General features: G+C 64.8%; 1 protein-coding gene across 5 annotated transcripts in view; it reads left to right on the top strand.

The window, feature by feature from the left end:
* The window catches only part of ADD2 (adducin 2), an 89,584-nt gene extending 65,454 nt beyond the window's left edge, over window positions 1–24,130 (top strand). For all 5 annotated transcript variants that reach the window (XM_072746140.1, XM_072746141.1, XM_026017827.2 and 2 more), the window contains 10 exons: window positions 570–719; window positions 1,886–2,029; window positions 3,761–3,859; window positions 7,669–7,845; window positions 11,849–12,106; window positions 13,155–13,274; window positions 13,935–14,024; window positions 15,568–15,715; window positions 16,564–16,686; window positions 21,982–24,130. In XM_072746140.1, the coding sequence (XP_072602241.1) occupies window positions 570–719; window positions 1,886–2,029; window positions 3,761–3,859; window positions 7,669–7,845; window positions 11,849–12,106; window positions 13,155–13,274; window positions 13,935–14,024; window positions 15,568–15,715; window positions 16,564–16,686; window positions 21,982–22,286 (1,614 nt within the window). In that variant the 3' untranslated portion in view covers window positions 22,287–24,130. The remainder of the gene's footprint in view (window positions 1–569; window positions 720–1,885; window positions 2,030–3,760; window positions 3,860–7,668; window positions 7,846–11,848; window positions 12,107–13,154; window positions 13,275–13,934; window positions 14,025–15,567; window positions 15,716–16,563; window positions 16,687–21,981) is intronic.
* Window positions 24,131–27,074: the final 2,944 nt, after the last annotated feature.

Here is a 27,074-nt window from a genome sequence, read left to right as displayed (position 1 = left end):
CAGACCCTGGCGGACCTGGGAGGACAGTGGGCGGCTGCGTGTGCTCACGGACCCAGTGGGTGGGGGGAGGCTGGGAAGGGGATAGGGACCTGATGGTAAGTGTCCCCGAAGGTGTTGTTGGGGCTTGTCTGCTAGACAGGTGGTGAGCCGCTGAGCCGACAGCCAGGTTCCCAGGTAGCTCCCGGCCTCCACCAGCTGTGTGCGGGAGGACCGGCAGCTGGATGGCTGGTTGGTCCCCCGAAGGGGTGCTGGATGGTCCCGGGAAGAGCTGCAGGCTGGCTCCTGGAACGGGTGCAGGCTGGTCCCCGGAAGGGGTGCTGTACCGGGTGGTGCGCCGAGGCGGGAGCGGGGCTTGGAGCAAGGCTGAAGCTCGTGGTTGGTAGGAAGCCCCGGGGTTCCCGTTAGCTGGAGGGGCTGCTGGACATTTCCGTGCTTACACGGTGTCAGTTGTCTCCGCCTACACATGTACCTGGGGCGACCCGCTCTGAGTGCAGGGTTACGGCCCAGCCGCGGGGAAGGCCGTGAGGTCTGCCTCCCCAGGGGCCCTAACTTTCTCTTCCCTGGCCCAGATCAAGGTGAACATCCTGGGAGAGGTGGTGGAGAAAGGCAGCAGCTGCTTCCCGGTGGACACCACGGGCTTCTGTCTGCATTCGGCCGTCTACGCAGCCCGACCGGACGTGCGCTGCATCATCCACCTGCACACGCCAGCCACGGCAGCCGTGAGTGTCGCGTGCGGCCGGCGTCTCAGCCCCCGAGCCCCCGGGCCAAGCTGAGGAGGGGGAGCACTCAGTGTCCCGACCCTAATCCTCTCCGCTTGTCCAAGCTGGGGTCTTGGTTAGGGGACCCCAGGGGGCCGCGCGGAGGGTGCTTTACTGCCCCCACCCCCCTGCGGCACACACGCAGACGCGCCCTCCCCCAAGTGCTGGCCCCTCTGGACCTTGCGCTCCGGTCGGAGCTGGTGGGCTGAGGGCTGGCACCCGCCGCACTCCCGCCCCCGGCCCAGGTCTGGTGAAAGGTCTCGATAGACGGTGGGACGGTGGGAATCTGGCCTCGGCCGCGTCTCATCGCCCAGGGCGGGCGGAGCGCTGGGGATCCGAGCAAGGAAACTCAGAGCAGAAGGAAGACCCTGGAGCATCAGGTTGTCCCCTGGGGCCCTAGCCACTGCCCGTGTGTCCCTGAGGCACAGCCACCAGCGCGGGGTGTCCCCTCCAGCTTCAGCCCCTCCTACTGACCTCCAGGCTGCAAGCCTAGAGGAGCCGAGCGGGCTTGTCACTGGCCTGGGGCTTCTTCCGCGAGGCACAGCAGTTACGAGCGCTCAGACTTTCCAGATTTGGGGCCAAGACTGATGTATTTGTGCTGAGCGTCCGCTGCTGCAGGGCCCGGCTTACGCGTGGGGCAGAGCGAGCGGACAAAGCCAGACGGCTCTCCGCCAGCTCTCCGTGCTCCTTCTAGTAAAAGGCAGGGCGTGGGGATGGATCGTGGCGGTCCCCTGCAGCTCCCACCGCCCTGCTGCCAGTAAAACGGGGCCTCCGTGTTCGTGCCCTGACCTCAAGGCGGAGGACGTCCGCCCATGCAGCCCGGAGGGCCGGTGCCGCCTGCACTGCTGCTGCCCCTGGGAGTCTAGGCGGAGGCACGGGGCAGGCGGCGGGGGCAGCAGCCCTCCTTCCCACGGGCCCTCCCAGGAGCAGTCAGGGAGACGCGCAGGGAGCCGTGTGCTGACGTGGCTGCCGCAGGGATCAGAGGAGGCGGCCGAGGGCCACGCCCCGCCAGGCGCCACGGTCACAGGGCAGGGGCAGGCGTGGGGCCTGGCCGTGCCCCTCGGAGCCCGCCGTGAGGACAGGGGCTGGTCGCTGCAGGTGCTCACCCTCCTCCCGTCCCCCGGCAGGTGTCAGCCATGAAGTGCGGCCTCCTGCCCGTGTCCCACAACGCCCTGCTGGTGGGGGACATGGCCTACTACGACTTCAACGGCGGGATGGAGCAGGAGGAGGACCGGGTCAGCCTGCAGAAGTGCCTTGGACCCACCTGCAAGGTTCGCTCGCTGTTCCCCGGAGACACGCTGGGGCGGGAGCCTCAAGAGCCGACAGCGTGAGAGACGTGTGTGTGCTCGGGGACGTGTGTCGAAGTCGCACGTGAACAAAATAGTGGGATGGAATTCCCTCTGCCCCGTTGTCCTGAGGTTCCGGGGCACGCTCCGTGGTGGTGTTCACCTGAGCTTCCTGAGCTAGGATCCTAAACACCTTCTCCTTTTTCCCTTAGCAATATCCAGGAAGCACCTTTGTGTGGTTCTGAATATTCTCGAAGTCACTGCCTTTAAATTAGTAGATTGTACCTCGCGGTATGAATGGCTGTGCCACCAGCCACCCTAGCGGTGCTGTGACTGGACGATGGAGGACTGCCCCCCTCTGGCTCCCCTGAGTAGATAACAAGCGATGAAAACCCTTTGGGTTCCACCCCTGTATATGCCTCAGGTCATCGCCTTAGGATAAGTTCCTGCAGACACACGTCCCAGGGCTCTTAGGTCACACCCCGGGGCTCTTACGTCACATCGCAGGGCTCTTATGTCATATCCAGGGGCTCTTACGTCACATCCAGGGACTCTTACCTTACACCCCAGGGCTCTTATGTCACATCCAGGGGCTCTTACGTCACATCCTGGAGCTCTTACGTCACACCCCAGGGCTCTTACGTCACATTCTGGAGCTCTTATGTCACACCCAGGGCTCTTACGTCACATCCAGGGGCTCTTACATCACATACTGGGGCTCTTACGTCACACCCCAGGGCTCTTACCTCACACCCCAATGGCTCTTACATCACACCCCAGGGCTCTTATGTCACACCCCGAGGGCTCTTATGTCACAGGGGCATGTTGCCCCCTCCCTCCGCAGGATCTAGTGTGTGAGAAGGCTGTTTCCCTGCGATCTCCCCAAATTTGAGTGTTTTATCACTTCTTTTTTTTTTTTTTTTTTTTGCTAACTTGATACAGAAAAACAATCTCACATGATTTGGTTTAAATCTAAAGACCTATTTTTAAAAAAGATTTTATTTATTCGTGAGACCCGGAGAGAGGCAGAGACCCAGGCAGAGGGAGAAGCAGGCTCCATGCAGGGAGCCCGACGTGGGACTCGATCCCGGGACCCCGGGGTCACGGCCTGAGCCCAAGGCAGGCGCTCCACCGCTGGGCCCCCCAGGCGCCCCTAAACACCTATTTTTTAACAGCGGGATTAGGCGCAGCCGGCTTAGCACGGGACATTCTGGCGCTGAGCCTGGGTTGACGGGCGCCTGTGCCTGGCCTCGAAAGGCAGTCGCTGCCTGAGCCATTTCCAGCCTGAGTCCCGTCTTCCCGTGTCACACACGGAGGAGAAACCCCGTCCGTCTGATGATCCCTAAGTCAACTACGTCACAGGAGCAAGAGGTTGCTTCTGGGGTCAGACCCTCGTATTGGGTGTGACGTAATTTCATCCACCAGTTTTCCAGACGTCCGAGCGCCCCGAGACCTAAAACCCCAGGCGTTGCCCAAAGAAACGGGCCAAGCTCTCCGGTCTCGGTTTTAAGAAGCGTCTCCTGTCTCCCGGGGAGGGGGCTTCGGGTTAAGATCACACGTGGGCCGACACGGGGTGTCGGTATGGGGGCAGTGAGTGAGGAGTTGGGGCCGTGCTTTGGGACTGGTGTGGAAACTGGCCTGGAATAAATGCAAAATCTCTCCTGAACTCCCGTTTGAAAGGCTCGGAGCTTTAATGGGCCGTGTGCTCCTCTGCAGATCCTGGTGCTAAGGAACCACGGGGTGGTTGCCCTGGGGGACACCGTGGAGGAGGCGTTCTACAAGATTTTCCACCTGCAGGCTGCGTGTGAGATACAGGTGAGCAGGGCCCTCGGGGTGGGCCTGGCCTGGCCCTACGGAGGCCCCGGCTGTGGCCACAGGGGTCCTGGGACCCAGCACGGAAAAGCCTCCCCTGTTTCTCCGCCTTGGCGCCACCTTATCCTTCGAAAGTTCCACACTCAGTCGGTTTTGTGGCTCTAGAACATCTCTCAGTGTCAGACATGTGCCCCTCTTGGGGGCCGGGGCCCAGGGCGGGGAGCCCATCAGTCGGGCCGCGGAGAAACCATAACAGGGGCATCGAAGGCCTCACCCTGCACCCGTCCCGGGTGTAAGGGTCACGCCTGGCGACGCCCAACAGGTGCCATGTAGGCGGGTCTCTCTCTGCCTGGAGGGCACAGTTGGCAAAGCCCGTGAACGTGGTCCAGCCCGGGAGAGGTGGACAGCAGGCCCGGGTGGCGCTTGACACGGGAGCCCGGACACGGGAGCCGCCGAGATGACGGGGAGCCCACGGTCAGGTTCCCCCGACAGTCGGGGATAGGAGACGGGCGGCTGGGGGTTGCCCGTGATCTGGGGCCCCTGGAGGGGCTGCTGGGAGAGCAGTAGGAAAACGCAGATCCCGCGGTTTAGCCAGGTCGCACCTGCTCCCTTTGGGGTGCCCGGGGGGCCACGCAAGCTGAAAGGACCGGGCCCTCCCCAGCTGGGATCGGCGCCCCCACCGCTTCTTTCCGCAGCCTGGCTTCCTCGGGGCGCACGGGGCTGTGGTCCCCATGGGTCCCTGTGAGGATGGCGCCTCCGACGGGAGGGCCTCCGGGTGCCCTCTCCTGGCTGCTCAGGGCGGAGCGCGCGGGCGCGGGACCCGCCGTCCGCCTGGGGTCCCCCGGGGCTGGGATGCTCCCGAGTGGCGGTGGGGATGCGGCAGGTGGCGCCCTTCTGAGCGATTTTTTTAAGATTTTCCGTATTCAGTTGTGAGACCCAGAGAGAAGCAGAGCCGCGGGTAGAGGGAGACGCAGGCTCCCCGCGGGGACCCAATGAGGACGTGGTCCCCGGGGTCACAGCCTGGGCCGAAGGCGGCGCTCCACCGCGGAGCCCCCAGGGCCCTTCCTCGCGGTCGCCTGTGCCGGGGGACAGGTGTGAGGACGGTGAGGAAGACGCGTGGGGAAGGTGCGCAGCCGCCCCCCCGGCCCGGGAGCTGCAGCCCCTGGCGGAGGCCCCACAGCCCTCGCCTCCCCATCCGGGCTCCTGCGAGCTCCCCCACTTACTTAAGAAGAGGCTCCCGTCGCTCGGCAGGCAGCCGGCCCTGAGCGGATGGGGGAGATGCCCGTGTGCCCCCCACGAGGCACCGACGTGCCCCCGGCCCTGCACCGATGTCTGTGCCAGTGGGCGAGCTGGGCAGGTGGGAGCACAGAGCCCCAGGCCCCGGCCCCTCTCGGCTGCACCTGCTGCCACGTTCTCTGCAGTTGGGACTGGCTCCAGGCCACCTCGTCCCAGTGCGTCGGGTGACGGAGGCAGCTGGCCCCCGGGAAGGCTCCGGTGCCTTCCTTGTGGCTCCGGGGGCAGGGAGGCGTTGGAGGAAGCTGGAAGGGGCGGAGGCGGCAAGGCAGGCTCAGGCCTGGGGACGGCCCCCAGCTCGGTGCCCAGGTCGTGCTGCGTCGCGGGCCCACCTTCCGCGCTGGGGGTGGGGCCTGGCCGGGCAAGCACGCGGCTGTGGCCGTCTCCATGGCTCAGGCCCGGGGCCCGGCCCATCCTCCCGGGACGGTGTTCCCACTGCTCCCCATTGGTTTGGGGTCCTGGGCACTGGGTTACCCCAGCTGAGACAGGCGCCCAGCTCTGCCTGCAGCAGATGGGAGGAGGCCCGGACGGTCCCCTCCCCGTGCTCCATGGCTGCGGAGATGGGGGACGCGGGGCCCCGGCCAGCCCTGTCCTCCTCTGGGACCGGCAGGTCCCGGGGCCTGTGGCCTCTCCTATGGGCGAGATTATTGCTCATAAACGTGGACGTGCCCCTCCTTGCGCCCGGGCATTCTCGGTGCCTTATGGTATCAGCTTAGGTGACGCTCTCGAGGCTCGAGCGCCTCTGGCCTTCGTCTTACAGAGGGGGAGGCAGGCACGGGAGGCCAGGGAGCGGCCCGAGTGCCAGGGCGAGGACGCGGCCGGCCAGGACTCGCACCGGGAGCCCGCCTCCAGGTCCCTGGCCGGCCCCTAGTGCTGCACGGCCTCGCGGCCCAGGGTCTGTGCCGGGCCCAGGGCCCCGGGGAGCACCACCTGGCCACAGGGTCCGCCCGGCGCGGTAACGGGCCTCGGGCTTCGATGCGCGGCCCCGAGGGGGCTCCCCAGCCGGCAGCAGAGAAGCTGGGCGCGGCGGTGGAAGCAGGACTCGTGAGGGCACGTAACAGGCAGTAGGCGTGGACTCGGGGCGACCGGCACCCCCTGCCGCCCCTGCTGAGGTCTGCCCCCCGGACGCCGGGCCCCCGGCTCTGGGGCTGGAATGAACCACGGGGAGTCCCCATTTTCACCAGGTGTGGAGTCATGGGTCCAAGATGAGGCTTCCGCGGGCACGCGTCCCGGATGCGGAGGGCGAGGAAAGTGAGGGCTGTGGCCCCTCGTCTTCACAGGGTCCCGGGTCACCTCGCAGGGACGGCCTGGCTGACCTCCAGGATGCCCCTGGGCACTTGTCACACTGCCGGAGCCCGCGCGGGCTGGGGCGTGTTCCCACCCGTGGGCTCAGACACGCGGGCTCACCCGCAGGCCGAAGTGCAGCCTTTGGTCCTTGGCAGAGACTGGAGCGCTGGGGCTCGTGTGATCGGCGTCCCCTTCTGACGAGGAGCTGACAGGCTGGCACGAGGCGACCAGGGGCGCAGCTCAGCCCCGGGCGCACGACCCGGAGCCCCCGGAGCCGCCGCGCTCCTGCTGCTGGAGTCAGCCGGACGCCCGGTCGTGACCTGTCATATCTGAGCGCTGGACCCGGGGAGGGACCAGGAGGCAAGGAGATGGTCAGGCTCGTGCACCCGGCCGCTGGGGTCGCACGGCTCTCGCCCTCAAACCTGAAGCCCGCGGCCCGCAGCCGCGTGTTGTAGCCCCTGGCTGTGGGGCCCGGACGGTGCGGTGGTCACCCCAGGTCCAGGGGTCCAGGCGTCGTGTGGCCCCGTCTGGGCTTCCCGGACGCGCTCACTGCTGCGAACGAGGAGTCTCCGTCAGGCCCGGTCAGGCCGCGCCGTGCTTCGAGGGCCAGGACGCCAGCCTGCTTCCTTCGAGCGGCTCTTCCTAAACAAGGAAAAGGCAGGGAGGGAGATTTTAGACGAACAGAAAGATGAAGAAGGAGAACACGGTGCGCACCCACTGCCCACCACCCAGGCCGAGGAAGTTAAAGCCGCCAGACGCCAGACGTCTTCCTCCCCGGGGAAGGAGCCGGTGCCCACAGGCGCTGACGGCCGCTCGGGAGCTGACCCCCACCTTCCCCAGAAATGACCACAGGTTGAGGTTGGCCTGTAGCCCAGGTAACGCTTCAGCCTTCCGTATTGCTTTAGTGTTTAGTATTCTAGAGGGATGTTGCTTAGTTATTCGTGAGACACGGAGAGAGAGAGAGGCAGAGACCCAGGCAGCGGGAGAAGCAGGCTCCATGCGGGGAGCCCGACGCGGGACTCGATCCCGGGACCCCGGGGTCACGCTCCGCCGCTGAGCCCCCCGGGCGTCCCTGTATTGCGTTATTCCTAAGGCTTCACACTTGCGGTTTCTTCCTCTTCTGGTCTCCAAGGGCTGGAGTGGCGTTTCCTCCGGGAGGAAAACCCCAACCACCGCTCACACCTCCAGGCGCGTGCACACACGCAGGCTGAGCCTTCTGCTCCTCCCCGCAGGTGTCCGCCCTGTCCAGCGCTGGGGGCGTGGAGAACCTCATCCTCCTGAAGCAGGAGAAGCACCGACCCCACGAGGTCGGCTCCGTGCAGTGGGCAGGGAGCACCTTCGGGCCCATGCAGAAGAGCCGGCTGGGGGAGCACGAGTTCGAGGCCCTCATGAGGATGCTGGACAACCTGGTGAGTCCCCTGCCACTGCCCTTCCCGGCCGGTCCGCTGAGACAGTCGGGGGGACGCGGGAGGCGGGCACGAGAGGGGCGGCACCCGGGTTAAGCTGTCAAGGCCTCGTCGGTTGGAGACTGACTCACAGTTTGGAGTCATTCTAGTAGGAGTTGAGTTTTTTTAGACGATGGCCGAGCGCCCCCAGTTCTGGGGCTGCAGACGCCGTCTTATGTTGTGGCTCAGCTCTCTCTCGGGCAGTTATTTCTGCTTCTCTTATCTCATGACTTGAATGTAGCAACCACGTGATACACGGACTGCCCTACAGTGTCCTGCGTAACGGCTGCGTGAGTCCATCGTGGAGGGGGTCACCCGGACGTGTTGGCTTTAAAGGATATGGGGTGTAGAGTTTATTTTTTAATTATTTTTAAAAATTTATTTATTCATGAGAGACAGAGAGAGAGAGAGAGAGGCAGAGACGCAGGCAGAGGGAGAAGCAGGCTCCACGCAGGGATCCCGACGCAGGACTCGATCCCGAGTCTCCAGGATCATGCCCCAGGCTGCAGGCAGATGCTCAACCGCTGAGCCACCCGGGTGTCCCTGGGTGCAGAGTTTAGTTGGTGACGTGACATAACCGGGGGGGGGGGGGGGGGCAGCTGGGAGGCGAGGAGAGCGCACGACGAGGAGCTGGGTGCGGGAAGAGACTGTGGCTTCTCTGATTGGTCGGAGAAGTGAAGGACAAAACCCATCCCCGGACCGTTTCCGTACCTGACTCGTGTTCCCGTCCTCACTGCCACCGCCGTGGACCCTCTTTATCGTGACCAGGTCGTTGCCCTGCTTGATCTTTTTCTCCTTGCCCCGGTCGGTCCAAACCATCCCTACCTTATCGCCAGGCTGACCATGAGGGTCACTTTGTAACGATGGAAAATACAATCTGCCTGGAAACTACAATTCCCATTAACACTCATGTGCCGAGTAACCGACGCCTAGACAAAGCACCAGGGCAAGGGAGTTTCCTACAGAAATTCTATCAAATCTTTAAGAAACAGATAATTCTTCTGCCATTTAAACTGTTTCAGAAAAATAAATAAATAAATAAATAAATAAATAAATAAATAAATAAACTGTTTCAGAGAGTGAAAGTAGGACGTGGAACATCACATAATTCTAACAGGTGCGGGGCCGTCTCGCTTTGAGTGGATGGCGAGTGCTGCGCGAAGACCGGCAGGTGGTGTCCAGCGGGACGTTAGTCAGAACACGCGATAACCCCGGGACGGCTCATCCCTAGTATTCCAGGAGGGCCTGATGTTACAAATCTTCTAAGTATGTTCCATGATCTTAGTGAATCAAAGGATAAAAGCCTTTTGGTCTTTTAAATAAATATCAAAAGTTATCTGCGGGGTGCCCGGGTGGCTCAGTCGGTAGGGGTCTGCCTTCGGCTCTGGTCATGATCTCACAGTCCCGGGATCGAGTCCTGCATCGGGCTTCCTGCTTATGGAGCCAGCTTCTCTCCCTCTCCCGCTGTCTCTGCTCCCCCCCACCACACTCATGCTTGCTCTCTCTCACTCTCGCGAATAAATAAAATCTAAAAAAAAAAGTTATTTGGGGGACCCCTGGGTGGCTCAGGGGTTTGGCACCTGCCTTTGGCCCAGGGTGTGATCCTGGAGACCTGGGATCGAGTCCCGCGTCGGGCTCCCTGCATGGAGCCTGCTTCTCCCTCGGCCTGTGTCTCTGCCTCTCTCTGTGTGTCTCATGAATAAATAAATAAAATCTTAAAAAAAAGGTTATTTGATGAAAATGTATCCATTTATAAAAAAAATAATAGCTGTTAAGAGAGGAGGGCACTTACTTAACATGATTAAAATATTTTTTTTTCTCGGAACAAGAGCCAATATCTTGGTGAAATACTAGAAGTATTTCCACTAATTTTGAAACAAAATAATGATTCTTGCTGTCAGCACTTTTAATATTGTTCTAGAATAATACTGGAACACGATCTGAAATAGTGAAGCATCAAAATAAAATAAATATTGAAAAGGAAACAAAGTTACTTGTCTGTATAGGTATTATGGTTACATGCCTATAAAGTCCCAAAGAGTCAACGGAGACAAAAACATTAGAAATAACAAGTGCATTTTCAAGTAGTCAGTTAAGAAAATGCATTTTAAAAAGTGGTCGGTTTTTTTGCATCTTAACATATAATAATATATTTGAAAATACAGTAATGGGAGGAAATAGCCCTATTTGCAAATGCAGAAAAACCATAAAACATTGAGCAGAACTGATTTAAAGGAAACCATAAAATTTTACCAGTAGATGTCAGAGGAAGCCTGAATTCAGTGAAGAGACACAGTTTCCTCTTGGTTAGAAAATTCCATAAGGTGGGGACACCCGGTGGCTCAGTGGTAGAGCATCTGCCTTGGGCTCAGGTCGTGACTCCAGGTCCCGGGATCGAATCCCGCGTCGGGCTCCCTGCATGGAGCCTGCTTCTCCCTCTGCCTGTGTCTCTGCCTCTCTCTGTCTCTCATGAATAAATAAATAAAATCTGAAAAAAATAATTCCATAGGGTTAAGAGGTCCCCTTTCCAAATCAATGACCTCAATGTAACCCTTCAATGATAGGGGAGCACAGAAGGACTTTGCAAACATGTTTTTCCAAGTGGAACTCAGGGTGGCCAGGAAAACCCTATGAAAAGAAGAGTAATTGAGGATACTTGTCCCATCACATGGTAAAGCGTGAAAAAGTTTTAGCAACTAAAGAGCGGAGCCCCAGTGCAGGATGGACAGGCGAAGCAGTGGGACAGAGAATCAGAAATGGATCCTAAATATATGGGGGCTTAACACAGGGCAAGTAGGCATCTTATGAAGCAGGAGGAGGAGGATTGACTGCTAGCCCTTTGGGAAATAAATAAGATAAATCATTTATTTCAACCAGAAGAATTCCTGATTTATCAAAAATTTATAACATAAAATAGACCCCTAGATATTTAAAAACGTATTTATACGTTTGATGCTCTTTTGTTGGGAAACAACTTACCGAGCAGGGTGGGAAAGTCTGAAACCATGATGACGAGCATTGACAGATATGATATTAAAATTGAAAATGTGGGATCCCTGGGTGGTGCAGAGGTTTAGCGCCTGCCTTTGGCCCAGGGCGCGATCCTGGAGACCCGGGATCGAATCCCACGTCAGGCTCCCGGTGCATGGAGCCTGCTTCTCCCTCTGCCTATGTCTCTGCCTCTCTCTCTCTCTCTCTCTGTGACTATCATAAATAAATTAAAAAAAAATTTAAAATAAAATTGAAAATGTATATTTTTATACACTCTCCCTCCCTCTCATCCTAACGCTGGGAGGCACGCCCAGTGGGGAGCGCTGACCCAGGGAGCCCCCCACGCAGAGCACCGCCCCAGGACCCTGGGATCGTGACCCAAACCAAAGGCCGAGGCTTGACTCACTGAGCCACCCGAGCAGCCCAACCGCAGAGATTTTTAGTGCTCGTCCCTGGGGATGAGATTTTTGTGTAAAACCCACTTTTTTCTTATGTTTTTCCATATTGCCTGGTTTTTGTAGATAGGTCTGTATTTTCTTTATAATCAGAAACATATTTTAATGCCTCCTTAATCCAAGAAAAAAAAAAGGCAAAGCCAAGGAGGACGGGTCAGGAGCTGTCCAGATGACAGTTCCCAGTGCGCAGCGGCCCCCCCTCGCTCAGGGGCGGGGGTTCCTGAGCCGGACCTTCGGCTTCGGAGAAGGAAACGGCTTAGAGACCTGGGAGTCGGGAAAACGAGGGCTGACTGTTGGAATCAACTGGAAACTCTTAAAAATCCTGCAGCGCAGAGCACGCGGGAGCTCTGAGGGCCGGGCACAGCCTTGGAAGCCCCCCGGTGAAGGAGGAAGGAGGTTGGGGCCGGGGCACAGACTGGGATGGAGACCGAGTCCTGGAGAAGGGGGGGCGCGGCGTGTGGGAGCCGTGCACGGGGGACGGTTCTCCCCACGGTAAGTGGCCGCGCCCCCGTCCCTTCTAGGGTTACAGAACAGGCTACACCTACCGCTACCCCTTTGTTCAAGAGAAAACCAAACACAAGAGCGAGGTGGAAATCCCAGCCACCGTCACGGCCTTCGTGTTTGAGGAGGACGGTGCCCCGGTGCCCGCCCTGCGGCAGCACGCCCAGAAGCAGCAGAAGGAGAAGACCCGTTGGCTCAACACGCCCAACACCTACCTGCGGGTCAACGTGGCTGATGAGGTGCAGAGGAGCATGGGTAGTCCGCGGCCCAAGACCACAGTAAGGGGGACGGCGGGCGGACGGGGGGCCTGGCCCCGCCTCTGGTTAAGCCTGGGGCTGGGGTCAGATTCCCATGGGGCTTCCCACTGGGCTCACGCCCCTGGGGCTCTGTCCCTGTTCCCGCACCTCTGCGCTGGGCTGGGGTCCTGGGGAGCAGCTCCCTCCGGGGCCGCCCGGCCCTCGCTCCCCACTGCACACCACCCGGGAGCACGTGGCTTTTGCTTCCTGCCCCCACCCACGGGGCTTCTGGGGAGGTCCCGGGCGTCCAGCATTTGGACTGCGGGTGCAAACCCAGGAGGTGGGCGGGATGCTGCGGTCTCCTGCGTAGTCTCCCGCTCACGCCCCTTCTCCGTCTCGGGCTCTCGCACACTCACGGACACGTTGGTTCTTCATCTGATGTTTTGTTGACACTAAAGTAGCTAGGAGCCAAAGAGAATAGGCTTTTGTTAAAAAGAAAGAAAGAAAAAAAAAAAAGCAGCCCTGCAAAGTGCAATCATAAGTCAGGGCCCCCGGGTGGCTCCGACCGTCAGGCTCCCAGCTGGCGACCACAGCGCAGGTCGCGACCTCAGGGTTGAGGGACCCAGCCCCGTGTCGGGCTCTGCGTGCTCAGCGCGGACTCCGCTTGGGACCCTCTCTCCCTCTGCCCCCCCCCCCCCCCCCCCCCCCCCCCGCTCTGAGCAAGTACATAGAACCTGAAGCCGGTAAGTCACCGGACACTGTGCTTGGGCGGCTGCCTGCCCGTCACGCCGGGGGTCAGGGTGCGGAGCCGGCTCTCCAGCTGCCACCGACCGCTGGCCGGGCCCTTTGGCCCCCGGGCCCCGATGCCCGTCTCCGCTCCGGGGCCCCGATGCCCGTCTCCGCTCCAGGGCCCCGATGCCCGTCTCTGCTCCGGGAGGCGGCCAGCCCTGCAGGAGGCCCAGGCGGGGAGCGTCCGTGCGTGGGCCTGCTGACCATCCCCGTGGGCCGCCCGGCCAGACCTCGGGTGGGCCGTGGGGCGGCGTGCGGACCTTACGCCTCTGCCTCACCCCCCGGTCTCGTGTGTCTGCAGTGGATGAAGGCCGACGAGGTGGACAAGTCCAGCAGCGGCATGCCCATACGGATCGAGAACCCCAACCAGTTTGTGCCTCTCTATACCGACCCCCAGGAGGTTCTGGACATGCGGAACAAGGTAAGGGCAGCTGCCCAGCCCGCCGCCCCTCGCCCGAGCCGCGCTGCCTGAGGCCCCGCAGGTACCAGGATGTGCCCAGGCCCTCTGACGAGAAAGAACCCTCCGGGCGGTGGTAGCCGGCGACCCCAGCCCTACAGACGCTGCCTGAGCCCAACTCGAGTCCACGTGGACCTTATGCCTGTTCCCTTTGGGCTCATCCTCGAAGTGCCACGGTCCTTTGTATTTATTTCTCGTCCTCCACGAGTCGCTCGCTACGTTTCTCGTGTTAAAGACTCCGGGCGTAGCCGAGCCCGTGCGAGGTCGACACGCCCGTGGAGCGGGGATGTGACGGTGGTCGGTGGTCCGAGGACCGTGTGCGGGGCTTGGGTGACAGGTGCCTCCCCAGGGAGAGACCCAGGCTCCAGAGTCGTGGCTCCCGGAAGCCGGCGCAGTGAGGAGACCCCTCGGGGGCTTCGGTAGACCGAGCCCCCCAGGGTGCACCTCGCCTCGGCCTGCACCCCCGCGGCGGCTCCCAGTGCTCGTGGGCTCCGCTCGCCGACAGGGCCTCCCGGGGGACATGGGCCTCCAGCCCCGGGGGACGGCGGTAGCCCTGGGCCCCGGCGCCCTCGACAGCGCCCCCGACGCGCAGCCGCTAGCTCGCTCTCTCTTCCCTGCCTGCAGATTCGAGAACAAAACCGACAGGACGTGAAGTCAGCGGGGCCTCAGTCCCAGCTCCTGGCGAGCGTCATTGCCGAGAAGAGCCGAAGCCCGGTACAGCAGAAGCCGCCCCTGCCCGGAGGGGAAGCGTGCTCGCCTTCGGGGCCTTCGGGGCCCGAGGCCGGGCAGCGGGACCCCTGAGTCCTCAGGCCCACCCTTGTCCGTGATCTTGGGCGCTGCCGCTCTTGCTGCAGGACGGACGCTGTGAGGACCAGGGACGGCGTGGGGCCGGGGCGGGGAGCAGCGCCCGCCCGCCCCGCAGTGACGCTGACTTCCAAGCTTGGCCCAGGGAACCCCGCTCGGCCCCCACGGCTCCTGCCCAGTGGGCGTCGCGGGAGCGCGGCTGGCGGTTCCAGGGGCTCCCGGCCGGCCTGCCCTTGGTGCTCTTGGCCTCTGCGCGTGGACACGGCAGCTGCCGGCCGTGGCGCTGGGGGACGTCCACGTGCTCGCAGAGGAGGGGCACATGTGTGAGGACGGTGCACGCTCAGGCTGGCCGGGAGCCCCCACACCCACGTAGAGTAGGACGTAGGGAGTCGCTCTGGGGCTGAGATGGGGCCGCCCAGGTCTAGTGCATAGGGAAGGGCAGGAGGTCAGAGGCGCAGCTTGTGTCGCAAGCCATTGCCCCGAGGGCGGCCAGGAGGGAGGGACACAGGACCGGCTCCGCCCATGGAGCAGATGGAGGCCGCTGAGCTCAGGCTGCAGCCACAGGGAGGGGCCGTGCAGGCGCCGTGAGGGTCACCGGCCGCCAACGCGCCAGGGTGGGGAGTCAGAGTTGCCGCGACCCCGGGGCGGGGCAGTGAGTCCTCAACACGGGCCTGTGTGCAGGTCCCTTGGGGGCACCGCGGCGTCGTCAGGAGAAGGTGGCCGGAGGCCGGCGCAGGCCCTGCCGGGGCTCGCGTCCCTTGAGCGCCGGCTCTTTGGCTGCTCCTCGGCTTCCGAGCACGGCGCCCTTGAAGGCCAGCATGAGGCCCACATTAGAAGGGGCCGAGGGGTCAGAGGACTGCGGAGGCTCCCGCGAGGCCCGGCTGTGAGCTCCCCCGAGCCGGGGCTCCGCAGTGCCCCCAGGGACCCGCGACGCCGGCCCCGAAGATCCAGGACTCAGGACCTTGGCTCGCTTGTGACTTACGGCCGTGCGCGGAGCAGGACTAACCGCCGGACCGACGCTGAAGCCGCTGTGTCTTGCGCTGACCTCGTGCCTGTGCTGTGGCTCGTGCTGCCGTGGGGGGGGCGGGGGCGCTGGCCGGCGGCGGGACGCGGGGCTGCGGGGCTGCGGGGCTGCGGGGCTGCGGGGCTGCGGGGCTGCGGCTGTGCATGCGGACGGCGCGGGCGACCCGCGGGGCTGCAATAAACGCGTCTTCTTCTGCTTGGGCGCATCCTTCGCCTTTCTTTCCGGGGCACAGGGCGGGCTCCCTGCATCCAGAGCACGGCAGAGACCCCAGGGCAGGGGGAGGCAGCGGGGGGAGCGGACGCCCCGAGGCCCAGGGCCGTGCTGTTTCCAGGAGCGAGAGCGCCGGCAGCCGCGGGAGGGACAGAAGCTTGGGCCCGGGCCCCGTGGCGGCGCTCAGGGGGCGACACGCGCTCTGTGGTTGACTTTCAGTCCACGGAGAGCCAGCTGGCGGCCCAGGGCGACGCGGACACCAAAGACGACGCGGAGGAGACGGCGCCCAACCCCTTCAGCCAGCTCACGGACCAGGACCTGGAGGAGTACAAGAAGGAGGTGGAGCGGAAGACGCTGGAGCTGGACGGTGAGGGGCCCCCCGGGGTGACGGGTGCGGCCCCTCCGGGCCTGCTGGGTGTGCGACGGGGCCGCAGGGCGCTTGGGGGGTGACTGGGTGACAGGAGGGGAGCCCACGGCGGACCCGTTGCATTGGGCACCAGCCGGCCCGCCTGCAGGGGGACGCCCGCCAGCAGCCTCCCGTCTCCCCCTCACCCCTCCTTCGCTGCGGGATCTGCAGCCCGGCCCGTGTCTCAGGTCGACCCCACACGTGCCATCACGGCGGCTGCGTGCTCGCAGTCACGCCTGTGTCCCCACCTGGCACGGCTTCCCCCCAGGCTCCAGCCCCAGAACTGCCGTCTCAGCCCCGTCCCTCCTCACCGCCCCCCCCCCCCCGCCCCGTGTTTCAATAGCACGCGGGGCCGAGGCACGGAGACGTCAGCTCCCGGCCGGCTTTCGTCCTCCCAGGCGCAGCCCTGGTCACGCCCCCTCCCCACGCGGGCTCGGCACCTTCCGGGCACCCAGCAGGCCCTGCCTGGCGGGCTCGGGGTGCTCGTGTGACGGTTGAAAAAGTGGGGAGAAAACGGGTGCTTTGTATCCCCGGGGGGTTATTGGGCCGAACGTGAAGTCAGAAAAAGAAGCTCCGAGCACCCAGACCGTGGGCGGGAAGCCTGCGGCCCCGTGGTCCCGTCGGGGTGACGCCGCCCTGGGAGACCTGCGGGGACCCCGACTCCCTCCTCCGTCTGCCTCCCCCGGGATGTAGGACAGACTCCCAGAGGCTTGTGGGGTCAGCGAGGAGGAAGAAGCACCCGTGGGTGTCCCGTCTGCCCTCCTCTCCTCCGCTCGAGCCCACCCCGAGGCGGCTTTCTGTGCTTTCAGGGGAGAAGGAGACCCCAGCGGAGGGGCCGGGCTCTCCGGGGTCGGCTCCAGCTTCCGCGGCCCAGAGCCCAGCGCGGTCGGAGACGAAGAGCCCCGCGGTGTCTCCCTCCAGGTCTGCAGACGGTGAGCGGAGGGGACCAGGCGCCTCCACGGCCGGGCGGGCTCCGCGGGGGGCCCGGGGGCTTTCTGGGATCTGAGACCGGGGCCACCAAAGTTAAGCTTCTTTCCTTCACGAGCCGGGACATCGCGGCCTAACACTTGCGTCTCCGCCTGCGGGATGATGAGGAAGCTGACGGCTGGCGCGCGGCCTCCCGACCCCTGACCCCGACGAGGCTGCTGGTGGTCCCTCTAGGGGCACCGGCACGGGGCTCAGGCTTCACTGCGGGTGGGGGTCCCCGGGATCTCGCGAAGACGAAGGTCCTGGGCGGAAGGTCTGAGGTGGGAGCTGAGCTGTTTCCAGAAGCTCCCAGGTTAGGCTGGCGATGTCCTGCGCAGCCCTGGGACCTCGGCAGGTGGAGCCACCTGGGGGGCTTCCCACCCCCGACAGCGGCCTGGACCCCAGCACAGCAGCCCCGTGGTCCCCGCCAGCGGTCCGGGCCGGGGCAGAGGAGAACGTGCCGGGCCTGCTCCCTCCCGGGCTGAGAACCGCTGCGCACGTGCTGGCCCAGAGCGTTTAGGTCCAGGCCCGACTGGAGATCGGAGCATCTTTGTGCCTCAGTTTCCTTGTCTGTCAAGGTATTCTCCCTTCCCAGGGTCCTTAGAGGGAAGCTGTCCTTGAGAGCGTAACAAATAGAATCTAAAAATACAATGAAAGAAAGAATAAAAACACTTAAGGGTAAGATCCAGCCGGGGTCACGATCAACGCTGCGCACGGCGGGTACCGGCCCCGCTGCGGCCTGTGCCCCCGAGATTACCCAAGGGTCTCGACCGAGCTCTGGAGCCCCCGGAGCGGGGGCCGTCCTCCCCGGGGCCCCGGACTCGGCGCTGGGCTGCCCAGCAGGGCTGGTGGCCCGATGACATCTTCCGTGTCCGGGACCGGGAGACTGCTATGCGCCCTGCAGCCCCCCGGCCCCCTCCACGGCTGGGTCGCCGCCTCGAGCGCGGTCCCGGTGCCGCCCGAGGACACCGTCTGCTCGGGGCCAGGGCTCCAAGCGACGTGCCCCGGCCGCTGCGCTCCCCGGCCTCACCGAGCGTCGGGACCGTCTCCTGTCGCCCGATCGCTGCCCCTTTGTGCTTCATCAATGGAGGGTCCCCGATTCTCAGCACCTGTCTCCGTAGTGAGTGAGGCGGGCGGCTTCCTCACCCCAACACTTGCCGCGGGGGGGGGGGGGCGGGGAAGGGCTTCGTCAAACCGAGTGGGTCTCCGCCAGCTTTTGCTTGGGCAGCCGGGGCTTCGGGGGTGTCCTGCTGTAAAACCCACGACCTGCGCCGCCGCTGCCCTGTGCGAGCTCGGCTCCCCCGGGTGCACACACGCGGGACGGGCCTGGGCCACGCTGCTCCGGCAGGCGATGCGCTGCAGGTGGGGGGCCTCCTCCCTGCCCCGGGCTGACCCCTCAGTGCCCCCCATCTGTGTCCCCAGCAACTGACCCCTCAGTGTCCCCCATCTGTGTCCCCCGCAACTGACCCCTCAGTGTCCCCCGTCTGTGTCCCCCCAGCTGACCCCTCAGTGTCCCCCATCTCTCTCCCCCCAGCTGACCCCTCAGTGTCCCCCATCTGAGTCCCCCCAGCTGACCCCTCAGTGTCCCCCATCTGTGTCCCCCCAGCTGACCCCTCAGTGTCCCCCATCTCTCTCCCCCCAGCTGACCCCTCAGTGTCCCCCATCTGTGTCCCCCCAGCTGACCCCTCAGTGTCCCCCTGTCTGTGTCCCCCCAGCTGACCCCTCACTGTCCCCCTGTCTGTGTCCCCCCAGCTGACCCCTCATTGTCCCCCATCTGTGTCCCCCCAGCTGACCCCTCAGTGTCCCCCATCTGTGTCCCCCCAGCTGACCCCTCAGTGTCCCCCATCTGTGTCCCCCCAGCTGACCCCTCAGTGTCCCCCGTCTGTGTCCCCCCAGCTGACCCCTCAGTGTCCCCCCATCTCTTTCCCCCCAGCTGACCCCTCACTGTCCCCCTGTCTGTGTCCCCCCAGCTGACCCCTCAGTGTCCTCCCATCTGTGTCCCCCCAGCTGACCCCTCAGTGTCCCCCATCTGTGTCCCCCCAGCTGACCCCTCAGTGTCCCCCATCTGAGTCCCCCCAGCTGACCCCTCAGTGTCCCCCATCTGTGTCCCCCCAGCTGACCCCTCAGTGTCCCCCATCTCTCTCCCCCCAGCTGACCCCTCAGTGTCCCCCATCTGTGTCCCCCCAGCTGACCCCTCACTGTCCCCCTGTCTGTGTCCCCCCAGCTGACCCCTCACTGTCCCCCTGTCTGTGTCCCCCCAGCTGACCCCTCATTGTCCCCCATCTGTGTCCCCCCAGCTGACCCCTCAGTGTCCCCCATCTGTGTCCCCCCAGCTGACCCCTCAGTGTCCCCCATCTGTGTCCCCCCAGCTGACCCCTCAGTGTCCCCCGTCTGTGTCCCCCCAGCTGACCCCTCAGTGTCCCCCCATCTCTTTCCCCCCAGCTGACCCCTCACTGTCCCCCTGTCTGTGTCCCCCCAGCTGACCCCTCAGTGTCCTCCCATCTGTGTTCCCCCAGCTGACCCCTCAGTGTCCCCCATCTGTGTCCCCCCAGCTGACCCCTCAGTGTCCCCCGTCTGTGTCCCCCCAGCTGACCCCTCAGTGTCCCCCCATCTCTTTCCCCCCAGCTGACCCCTCACTGTCCCCCTGTCTGTGTCCCCCCAGCTGACCCCTCAGTGTCCTCCCATCTGTGTCCCCCCAGCTGACCCCTCAGTGTCCCCCATCTGTGTCCCCCCAGCTGACCCCTCAGTGTCCCCCATCTGTGTCCCCCCAGCTGACCCCTCAGTGTCCCCCCATCTCTTTCCCCCCAGCTGACCCCTCAGTGTCCCCCGTCTGTGTCCCCCCAGCTGACCCCTCAGTGTCCCCCCATCTCTTTCCCCCCAGCTGACCCCTCACTGTCCCCCTGTCTGTGTCCCCCCAGCTGACCCCTCAGTGTCCTCCCATCTCTATCCCCCACAGCTGACCCTCAGTGTCCCCCATCTGTGTCCCCCCAGCTGACCCCTCAGTGTCCCCCGTCTGTGTCCCCTGCAGCTGACCCCTCATTGTCCCCCCATCTCTGTCCCCCCAGCTGACCCCTCACTGTCCCCCCGTCTGTGTCCCCCCAGCTGACCCCTCAGTGCCCCCGTCTGTGTCCCCCCAGCTGACCCCTCAGTGTCCCCCCTCATCTCCCCCCAGCTGACCCCTCAGTGTCCCCTTCTGTCCTTCCAGCTGACCCCTCAGTGTCCCCCCGTCTGTGTCCTGCCCCTTGGCCTCCGTGAAGGACCCTCCGTCCCAGCCTCTTCCTCCGTGTCTAGTGTGTCCACCCCCCTCCCCCCACCTGCCGGCCGCCCCTGTCCTGCTGACCCTCTGTCCCCGTGGCCCGTCCGGAGCACGTCCTGTGCCTCCCGAGGGTTAGCCCAGCATCAGCGTCACACGGGCTCCGTCGCCTACTATTTTGCCGTCACAGATGAGTCACCTAGAGAGCCTGCGGCGTGGGGGCCGCCACCCCAGGTCCTCGCGGGCCCGTCCAGAGCGTTGTCCCTGGGCTCAGCGGAGCCATGAGCCCGGAATGCCCTGGCCCCCGTGAGTGTGTCGCCCTCCTGGGCTGCGCTCGGCGTGAGAGGCTATGGGCCCACGTCACGCAGCAGGCGTGGGTCACTCCGCAGCATGGATGACGCTGGGTCCCAGGGCGTGGGGGAGCTGCTCCCCAGACCTCTGCGCCCTGGGCCGCGGGGTCCGCTGGGTGGCCGTGCCCGGCCCGGAGCGTACAAGGTGACGTGCTCGGCAGGTGCCCGGCAGGTGCCCGGCAGGGAGGCTGCGGGCCCCTGGGACACGGGGTGGCGGAGTCACTCCCTGTCCCCACGTCCATGTGGCTGGAGCACCGCTCGTGTGTGCCACCGTCCAGGGCGCAGGGGTGCGGCTCCCCAGACCTTTGGAGCAGAAGCTCCTGGGCCTCCTCCAGCCCCCCCGGCTGCGGCCACTCCGTGGACTTCCTCGGAGCCGCGGGGGACCACAAACAGCTGTGTCCTCTTAAAAAAAATGACACATGAAAGTGAAAAATGCGTAAATTGGCAGTAGATTTAGGGCCGGTCAAGCTCAGGGTCAGGGGTCAGGGTCTGCTTGGGGCCGACGGGAGGGCTGCTGAGGACAGCCGGCGGGTGGGGGCGTGGGAGCCCACGGTGGGAAGGGCAGGGACGTGGCCGCTGGCGTCCGGGGCCTGGAGGGCGCGGCTGGGGTCGACCCCACAGGGGCCAGGACCTGTGTCGGTGCTGAGAGGGAGCCATCGGGGGCGCTGGCTTTCACCGGGTGGGGGGGGCCGTACCAGTCAAACTAGCCCATCCCACCTGCCCCCAGACGGACCCTCGTCGCCCCGCGTCCCAGGTAACCACACGTTTCTCCAGCCTTTACCCCTGAGAATCCTGATTTTCCTGGAAGTCCTCCCGTCTCCCCTTCATTCCTCCTGCGTCATATCTCATCCAGTGCCCCCACCCCAGGGGCGCAGCGGGTGCACCCCCACCCCATGCTGTCAGGCAGCTCCTCTGCTCATGCACCCCCACGCTCCCTCCCCACCCAGACACTTCAAAGCTCGAGGGAAGCAGAGTGAGGGGACACTGGGAACGGGGAGGGCGGGCGGGAGCTCCATTTCGGGTCTGAGCAGCTCCGGCTCTGAGCACGGCCGCGATCCCGGAGCCGCCAGGCAGCTGCTGGGGTGGGCCGACCGGCATCTTCCCTTCGGGACGTGGGTCCACGTCGCGGGGACTCCCATCCTCCCTCTGCCTTCCCCTCTGGGCCACCTGGGGAGACGCTCTCCCTTTGTCCAAAAGTCCCTCCCTGGCCTAGGATGTGAAACGGGTACGAAAACCCAACGTTTTCATTTCAACTAACTGGAATTTAAGCAAAAGCTTTTTAAAAATGCCATTTCCGTGTTTTCACTGGTGAACGTGAACCGGTCACAGCGATTCTTAGATGCTCTCCGTGGTCCTGGGGCCTCTCTCCTCACCTGGGTCTGTCCCCTCGCTTTGTGCCTAGGGAAGCGGGGCCCCCGTCACCTCTGGACCCTGTTACCTGTGTCTGTTTGTAGACGCGACCCCAGAGTGTCAGAGCTGCCCGGGGCCCAGGGGTGGGCGAGAACCCTGCCCAGCCCTCGGCCCTACGGCGTCAGCCCGTCCCTCCCGTGGCTCTAGACTTATTTTATAGAGTCGCCTAGAAATGCTTCTGTTAACCCCGCGTGGAAACTCCCGCCCGATCGAACTCTCATGGGTCGTATCTTTTGGTCTTTTTCTAGAAGGTGCTAAGACGGAAACAAGCAAAGGCACCGCAGAGCCTGAAGCAACGCAGCCGGAAGGAGTGGTGGTCAACGGCAGGGAGGACGAGCCAACCCCAGAGGACATCCTCAGCAAGGGCTTGAGCCAGATGACCACCACGGCCGACACGGATGTCGACACCTCTAAGGACAAAACCGAGTCGGTCACCAGCGGCCCCATGTCCCCGGAGGGCTCACCCTCCAAGTCTCCCTCCAAAAAGAAGAAGAAATTCCGAACCCCGTCCTTCCTGAAAAAGAGCAAAAAGAAGGAGAAGGTGGAGTCCTGATTGGTAGCAGCTTCGGCTCCCATCCGCACCCTCTCCCCTCACCCCTTCCCTTCTCCCATCTCTGTCCCCGGAGGCAGGCGCAGGGCCAAGGAGGGGTAGGCAAGGACCCTGGACCACCCTCTGAGGGCGAACTTGGAGATCGCGCGACCAAGCCCTCCGTCTAGGGCTGCTCCGGAGAAATCAGGAGACTCCCCCCGGCCGCGCGGCTCGCTGGTGGCGAAGCCTGTGCCGGAGCGTGGGTCTGCTGGGCGCCCGCCCGGCCCAGTGCTCTCGCCACCGCCACTGCCTGGCTGCGCGCCGCCCCCGTGGGGACGCCGTGCACCGCGCCGAGCCCCGGGCGGAAGGCCGGAGGGGGCTGCAGGCGCCCACAGCCTCGGACCAACCCAGGCAGGGCCCGACTCTCCCGAGGAGCCAGGTCCTCCCCGCAGGCATGCGGCCTCCCGCCCACGGAGCTGCCCCAGCCAGGAATCTCTCCCTGTGGGGTCCCCGCCCGCTGCGCACACTCAGCAGACACATTGCCACCCCCCCCCTTTGTTCCCAAGGGCTGATGGCTTCGCTTGCGCTTCCCCAGCCGCTAACCCCGAGCTGTCTTCACGGGCCCTGGACGGCGGACGACGAAGGACCCGGGGAGCGGGCCGGCGGGAGGGTTTGCTGGGTGTCAGCAGCCAGGAACCGGCCCGTTTGAGTCGCGCATTCAAAACTGAAACCAAATTTAGCTTAGGGTAAACGTGGTCTCACGCTCAGGGCAGAAATCGGGGGGGTTAGATCCTCTTGTCGGCCTTGGGTTGTGCGAGAGGATCAACGCGAGACGGGAAGCGCCGCGCCTCCCGGGCTTTGCATGACGCAGGAGCGATGCGGCTGCACCTGTTTCGCTCCCGTGCGGTCAGGTGTCCCCGGCCCGTCCTCCAGACCGACGGGAACCGGCGGCGAACCCGTGGCCGCTTTGGGGTCCGGCCCTCACTCGGGGTCCAGCAGAGGAGAATGAGGTGAGCCCTCGGGGATCAGTGCTCTCGGGCCAGGGTCAGATGGAGCCTGAGCGCCCTTGCCCGTCACTGTGTGTCCGTCTGGGGCCTCGTGACGGCCGCAGCCGTCGTCGCAGGTGCCGGCACCGTCGTCACGTCCTCCCACGGGGCATCAACTAATGAGCGTTGCTGGCTCCTGAGAAGCAGACAATCCACGCTCTTCACAGCACAGCGTCTTCAAAGAGTATTTTTCCTCCGTGTCCTGATGATCGTGAAAGCACTTGTGAAAGTTCTCGATGCCCGTGTCCCCCGCGTGAGCCCTCACTTTCCACGTGGACACCCTGCAGCTTTCCGTGCGTCGCACCCTCGGGCGTCATGCCAACCCTGCTGTGCGGGTGAGATGCTCCTGCCCGACGCGTACGGGAGCCGAGCCCCAGAAGGACAATCGACTTGTTCCAGGAAGGTCCGGAGCCTTTGTTCTTCAGTTACGATGACAAGACGACGAGCAAATCCCCGAGGAGGGTGGTTTCAGCCCAGGACCTCGCCGGCGCCCGGTCTGCACCGTGGAGTGAAGGCGGGAGCCCCCGTGTGCTCCCCCGTCCGTGCACGCGAAGGTCTTGAGGACCGGGGACCGGGGTGGGGCCAGGCTGCCCTGTGACGAGGGCGCCGCGGGCCGGGCCGGAGCGCGGGCTGCCCCTGGGGACGGACCGTGACCGTCCTGCCCACCCTCCCTGCCGCCCCCGCCCCGCCCCGCTCTTCCCTGTGATGGCCACCCGGCGGCCGGGGGCATCGCTGCCTCAAAAAAAAAAATCTGTGATGTGGGAAATGCCTTGAAAAGCCGATCCTTTGATGCCTTCTCTGAAAAAATAGATCTCACGTTCATTCTTTGGTCCCCGCCGTGTTTGTCAAGTGCCCCGGGGCGGCGGGCATTGCCTCGCTGTGGCTGGAGCGACCGGGACACAGGAGGACGCGGCTGCCCGTGCCGGTGGCTGCAGCTCCGAGGGGACGTCGACGGGCTCTGCGCTCAGCAAATTCTCTTTATTCCCTTCCCAACCTTGAGGCCTCGTGGGGTGCAAATGCCAGAGCCTTCTAGGGCATCGTCCCGGGACCTCACGCCACGGGTCCGCCGTGTGTGTTCCTGTGCTCCTGCCACGCGGTCCAACAAGCGGCCGCCACGGCAAACCCCGAGAGCTGGGTCGCGGGGCAGCAGGCGGTCCCTGCCCACACGGGTGTCCAAGGACAGGGGGCGCCTAGACGCGTTGCCAGGAGGGCAAGGGGTGGGGTCAACAGGGACGTAAGGGCTTCCTGTCCTCTGGGCCGGAGGGATTCTCCTGGAGGACGTGACGATGGAGTTAGGTTTGCAGGCAAACAGGGACCCTCCAGGAGGATGGGGGTCGGTGGGTGTCCGCGCTGAGGGCAGGGTGCACAGAGGCCCCGAGGCACCGGGACGGGCCAGGAGGCAGACACAGGGCACGGGGCTCCAGTTCCCTAAGGCGCTTCCGGCGGGCGGGGCGGGGGGCGAACCCCTTTGCCGTTTCCAGGTCTGTGCGTCCGTCCGCAGAGGGGCCGCCGGGCTGCCGAGGCCCCAGCCAGGCCCTTCCCCGCCCGCATGCAGGGTGGCACCTCGGAGGCCACCACCGGGTGCTGGGGGGGATGGTCCACGCGAGAGCACGGGCTCGGGGGCTGGGGCTTCTCCTCGGGGTCCGGGTGGAGGGGGCTGCGGACCTCGGCTGGTGTCCGCGGGGAGGAGGGGGCTGTGCAGAGCTGGGCACGTGGGCTCCCGGGGACGGAGCTCGGGGCCAGCCTGCGGTCACGGGGGGGGGAGGGCACAGAGCCGTCCCTCCCTGTCACCTGCTCTGCAGCTCCGCCGAGCTCTGCGCTGGCCCAAGTCCCCGGCCTCCCGCCGGGTCCCACGCAGGCAGCGGCGACCGCCCTCCAGGGCCACAGCGTGGTTTCCGCTCAGCTCGTGGCCTGGGGTCCGGGTCGAGCCGCGCCTCGGGCTCCCTGCTCAGAGAGTCTGCTTGAGAGCCTCCCCCCTCCCTCTGCGCCCCTCGTGCTCGCCCGCCCTCCCGCCCTCCCTCTCTCTAAAATAAATAAATCCTTGAAGAATCAGCCTCCCCCAACAGTCCGGAGTGAAGATGGGGATCTTCCTCCGCAGACAGAGGTTCTTGCTTTAAGATCTTATTTACCCGACGGAGCGCGAGGGGGCCGCGTGCAGGGAGAGGGAGGGACAGGCAGGACCCTGCTGAGCCGAGGGCAGGCGCCCACCGAGCCCCGGGCACCCCCGGGTCCTTCCTCAGAGGCCTGCAGGGTTAGGGAAGGACCCGGTGTAGTCAGGGCCACGCTGGGAACAGCTGAGCCAGCCCTCGCCCCGCATCCGGAGGTGGCGGGGCCATCGGGCAGTCCGCGCCGTCCCCACCCTGCGCCCCCCCCCCCGAGGCCGCCCCGCCGCTGACCCTGGGGCTGAGCGAACCACCCCGGCGGCGTGACTCACTCCCGGACACCAAAGAGATCAACCCCGAGCGTGGGTTGCTGCGCGAGGCTTGCGGGGGTCGCCCGGTCGGCCCGCCGTGGCTCCGGGTCGGGGGTGCGCCGTCCTCCACTGCTGAGCACCTGGGAGAACACGCGGCCCCGCTCGCGTCCTGCACACGCACCAGCCCGTGAGCCGCCCGCGAGCACCAGGGACGCAGCTGTCATGCCCCCGAGTCTCAGCAGCCCCGCAGAGGCCGAGCAGCGTCAGGTGGCGGAGACGCTTGCTTTCCACCCCACGGGGGGACGGGGCCCCACGGTTGTTCACCGTCTGCTCCAAAAGCCACGCATGAGCCCGATACCCGGGGCCCTGAGCAGCCCCGAAGGAGCACGCGGTCGGCTACTTACCCGTTCCAGCTGTCGTGGGAGGCGAGCGGGACACGGGCTGGCCAACCCCCCCAGGGCGTGCGGGCGCCGTGTTGGCCGTGAGCACCGTCCCGCGGGCCGTGTGGACACGGGGGGCGTCCCCTGCTGGAGAGCCCTGGTCGCTCCCCCCGGGGGCCGGCCGCGTCCCTGCCGAGGTTTGCCTTGGGGTGCGGGACTGATGGCTTGTACCAGCCTGCACGGGGGTTCGCCAAGTCGGCGTTCGGCGCCGTGAGGACGTCCCCGAGGCCGGGCTGGCACGGAGGGAACGGGGCCTGCGTGTGGGGCAGACGGCGCCGTCGTGAGCGGGCCGGGCTGGCTCCACGCTGTCCTCGCCCGGCGGCCCCCAGGGGGCTGGAGGAGTGTGGGGGCTGGGGCGGCGGGAGAAGAGCTCAGAGGGGCCCCGTGGCCTCCAGACCTCGTTCTGAGGGAGTCGGCCCGGCGGCAGCACTTGCACCCGGGACGCAGGGGCCCGTCGGCGAACGTCAGAGCTCTCGCAGCCGGGACCGCGTGGGGGGATCCCTTGCAGCCATGCCCGGGGGCCGATGTCGGGGTGGCAGCTTGACCTCCGAGGCCGGGGCTCCCCGAGTCCCTGGTGTCCGTGCCGCAGCCGCTGGGGCCCCCGCCGCGCTCCCGACCCCCGAGGGCGCGTGTGCAGGGGTGCGAGGCTGGGACCGGCAGGCAGGGGGCGGTGACACGTGTCCCCTGGGTGCCCCGTCCGTGCGGTCCCCGGGATGCCAGCCCCGGGCCTCGCCGTCCCCTCAGAGGGGAGCTGCCCGAGCCGCTGACGTGCAGACTGATGGTCCACTTCCTGGGCTCTTATCTTGTGACTTTACGCTCAAACACACACACGCACACACGCACACACACATCTATTATATATATTTACGGGGTGGTTTTGTGCAGTTTTCTGTTTGAACCTCTGAGCACCAAA

The sequence above is a fragment of the Vulpes vulpes genome, unplaced genomic scaffold (assembly GCF_048418805.1).
Source record: "Vulpes vulpes isolate BD-2025 unplaced genomic scaffold, VulVul3 u000000657, whole genome shotgun sequence".
NCBI classification, from domain to species: domain Eukaryota; kingdom Metazoa; phylum Chordata; class Mammalia; order Carnivora; family Canidae; genus Vulpes; species Vulpes vulpes.
The sequence above is the reverse complement of the archived record's forward strand: the minus strand, read 5'-3'. Positions and strand labels throughout refer to the sequence as shown.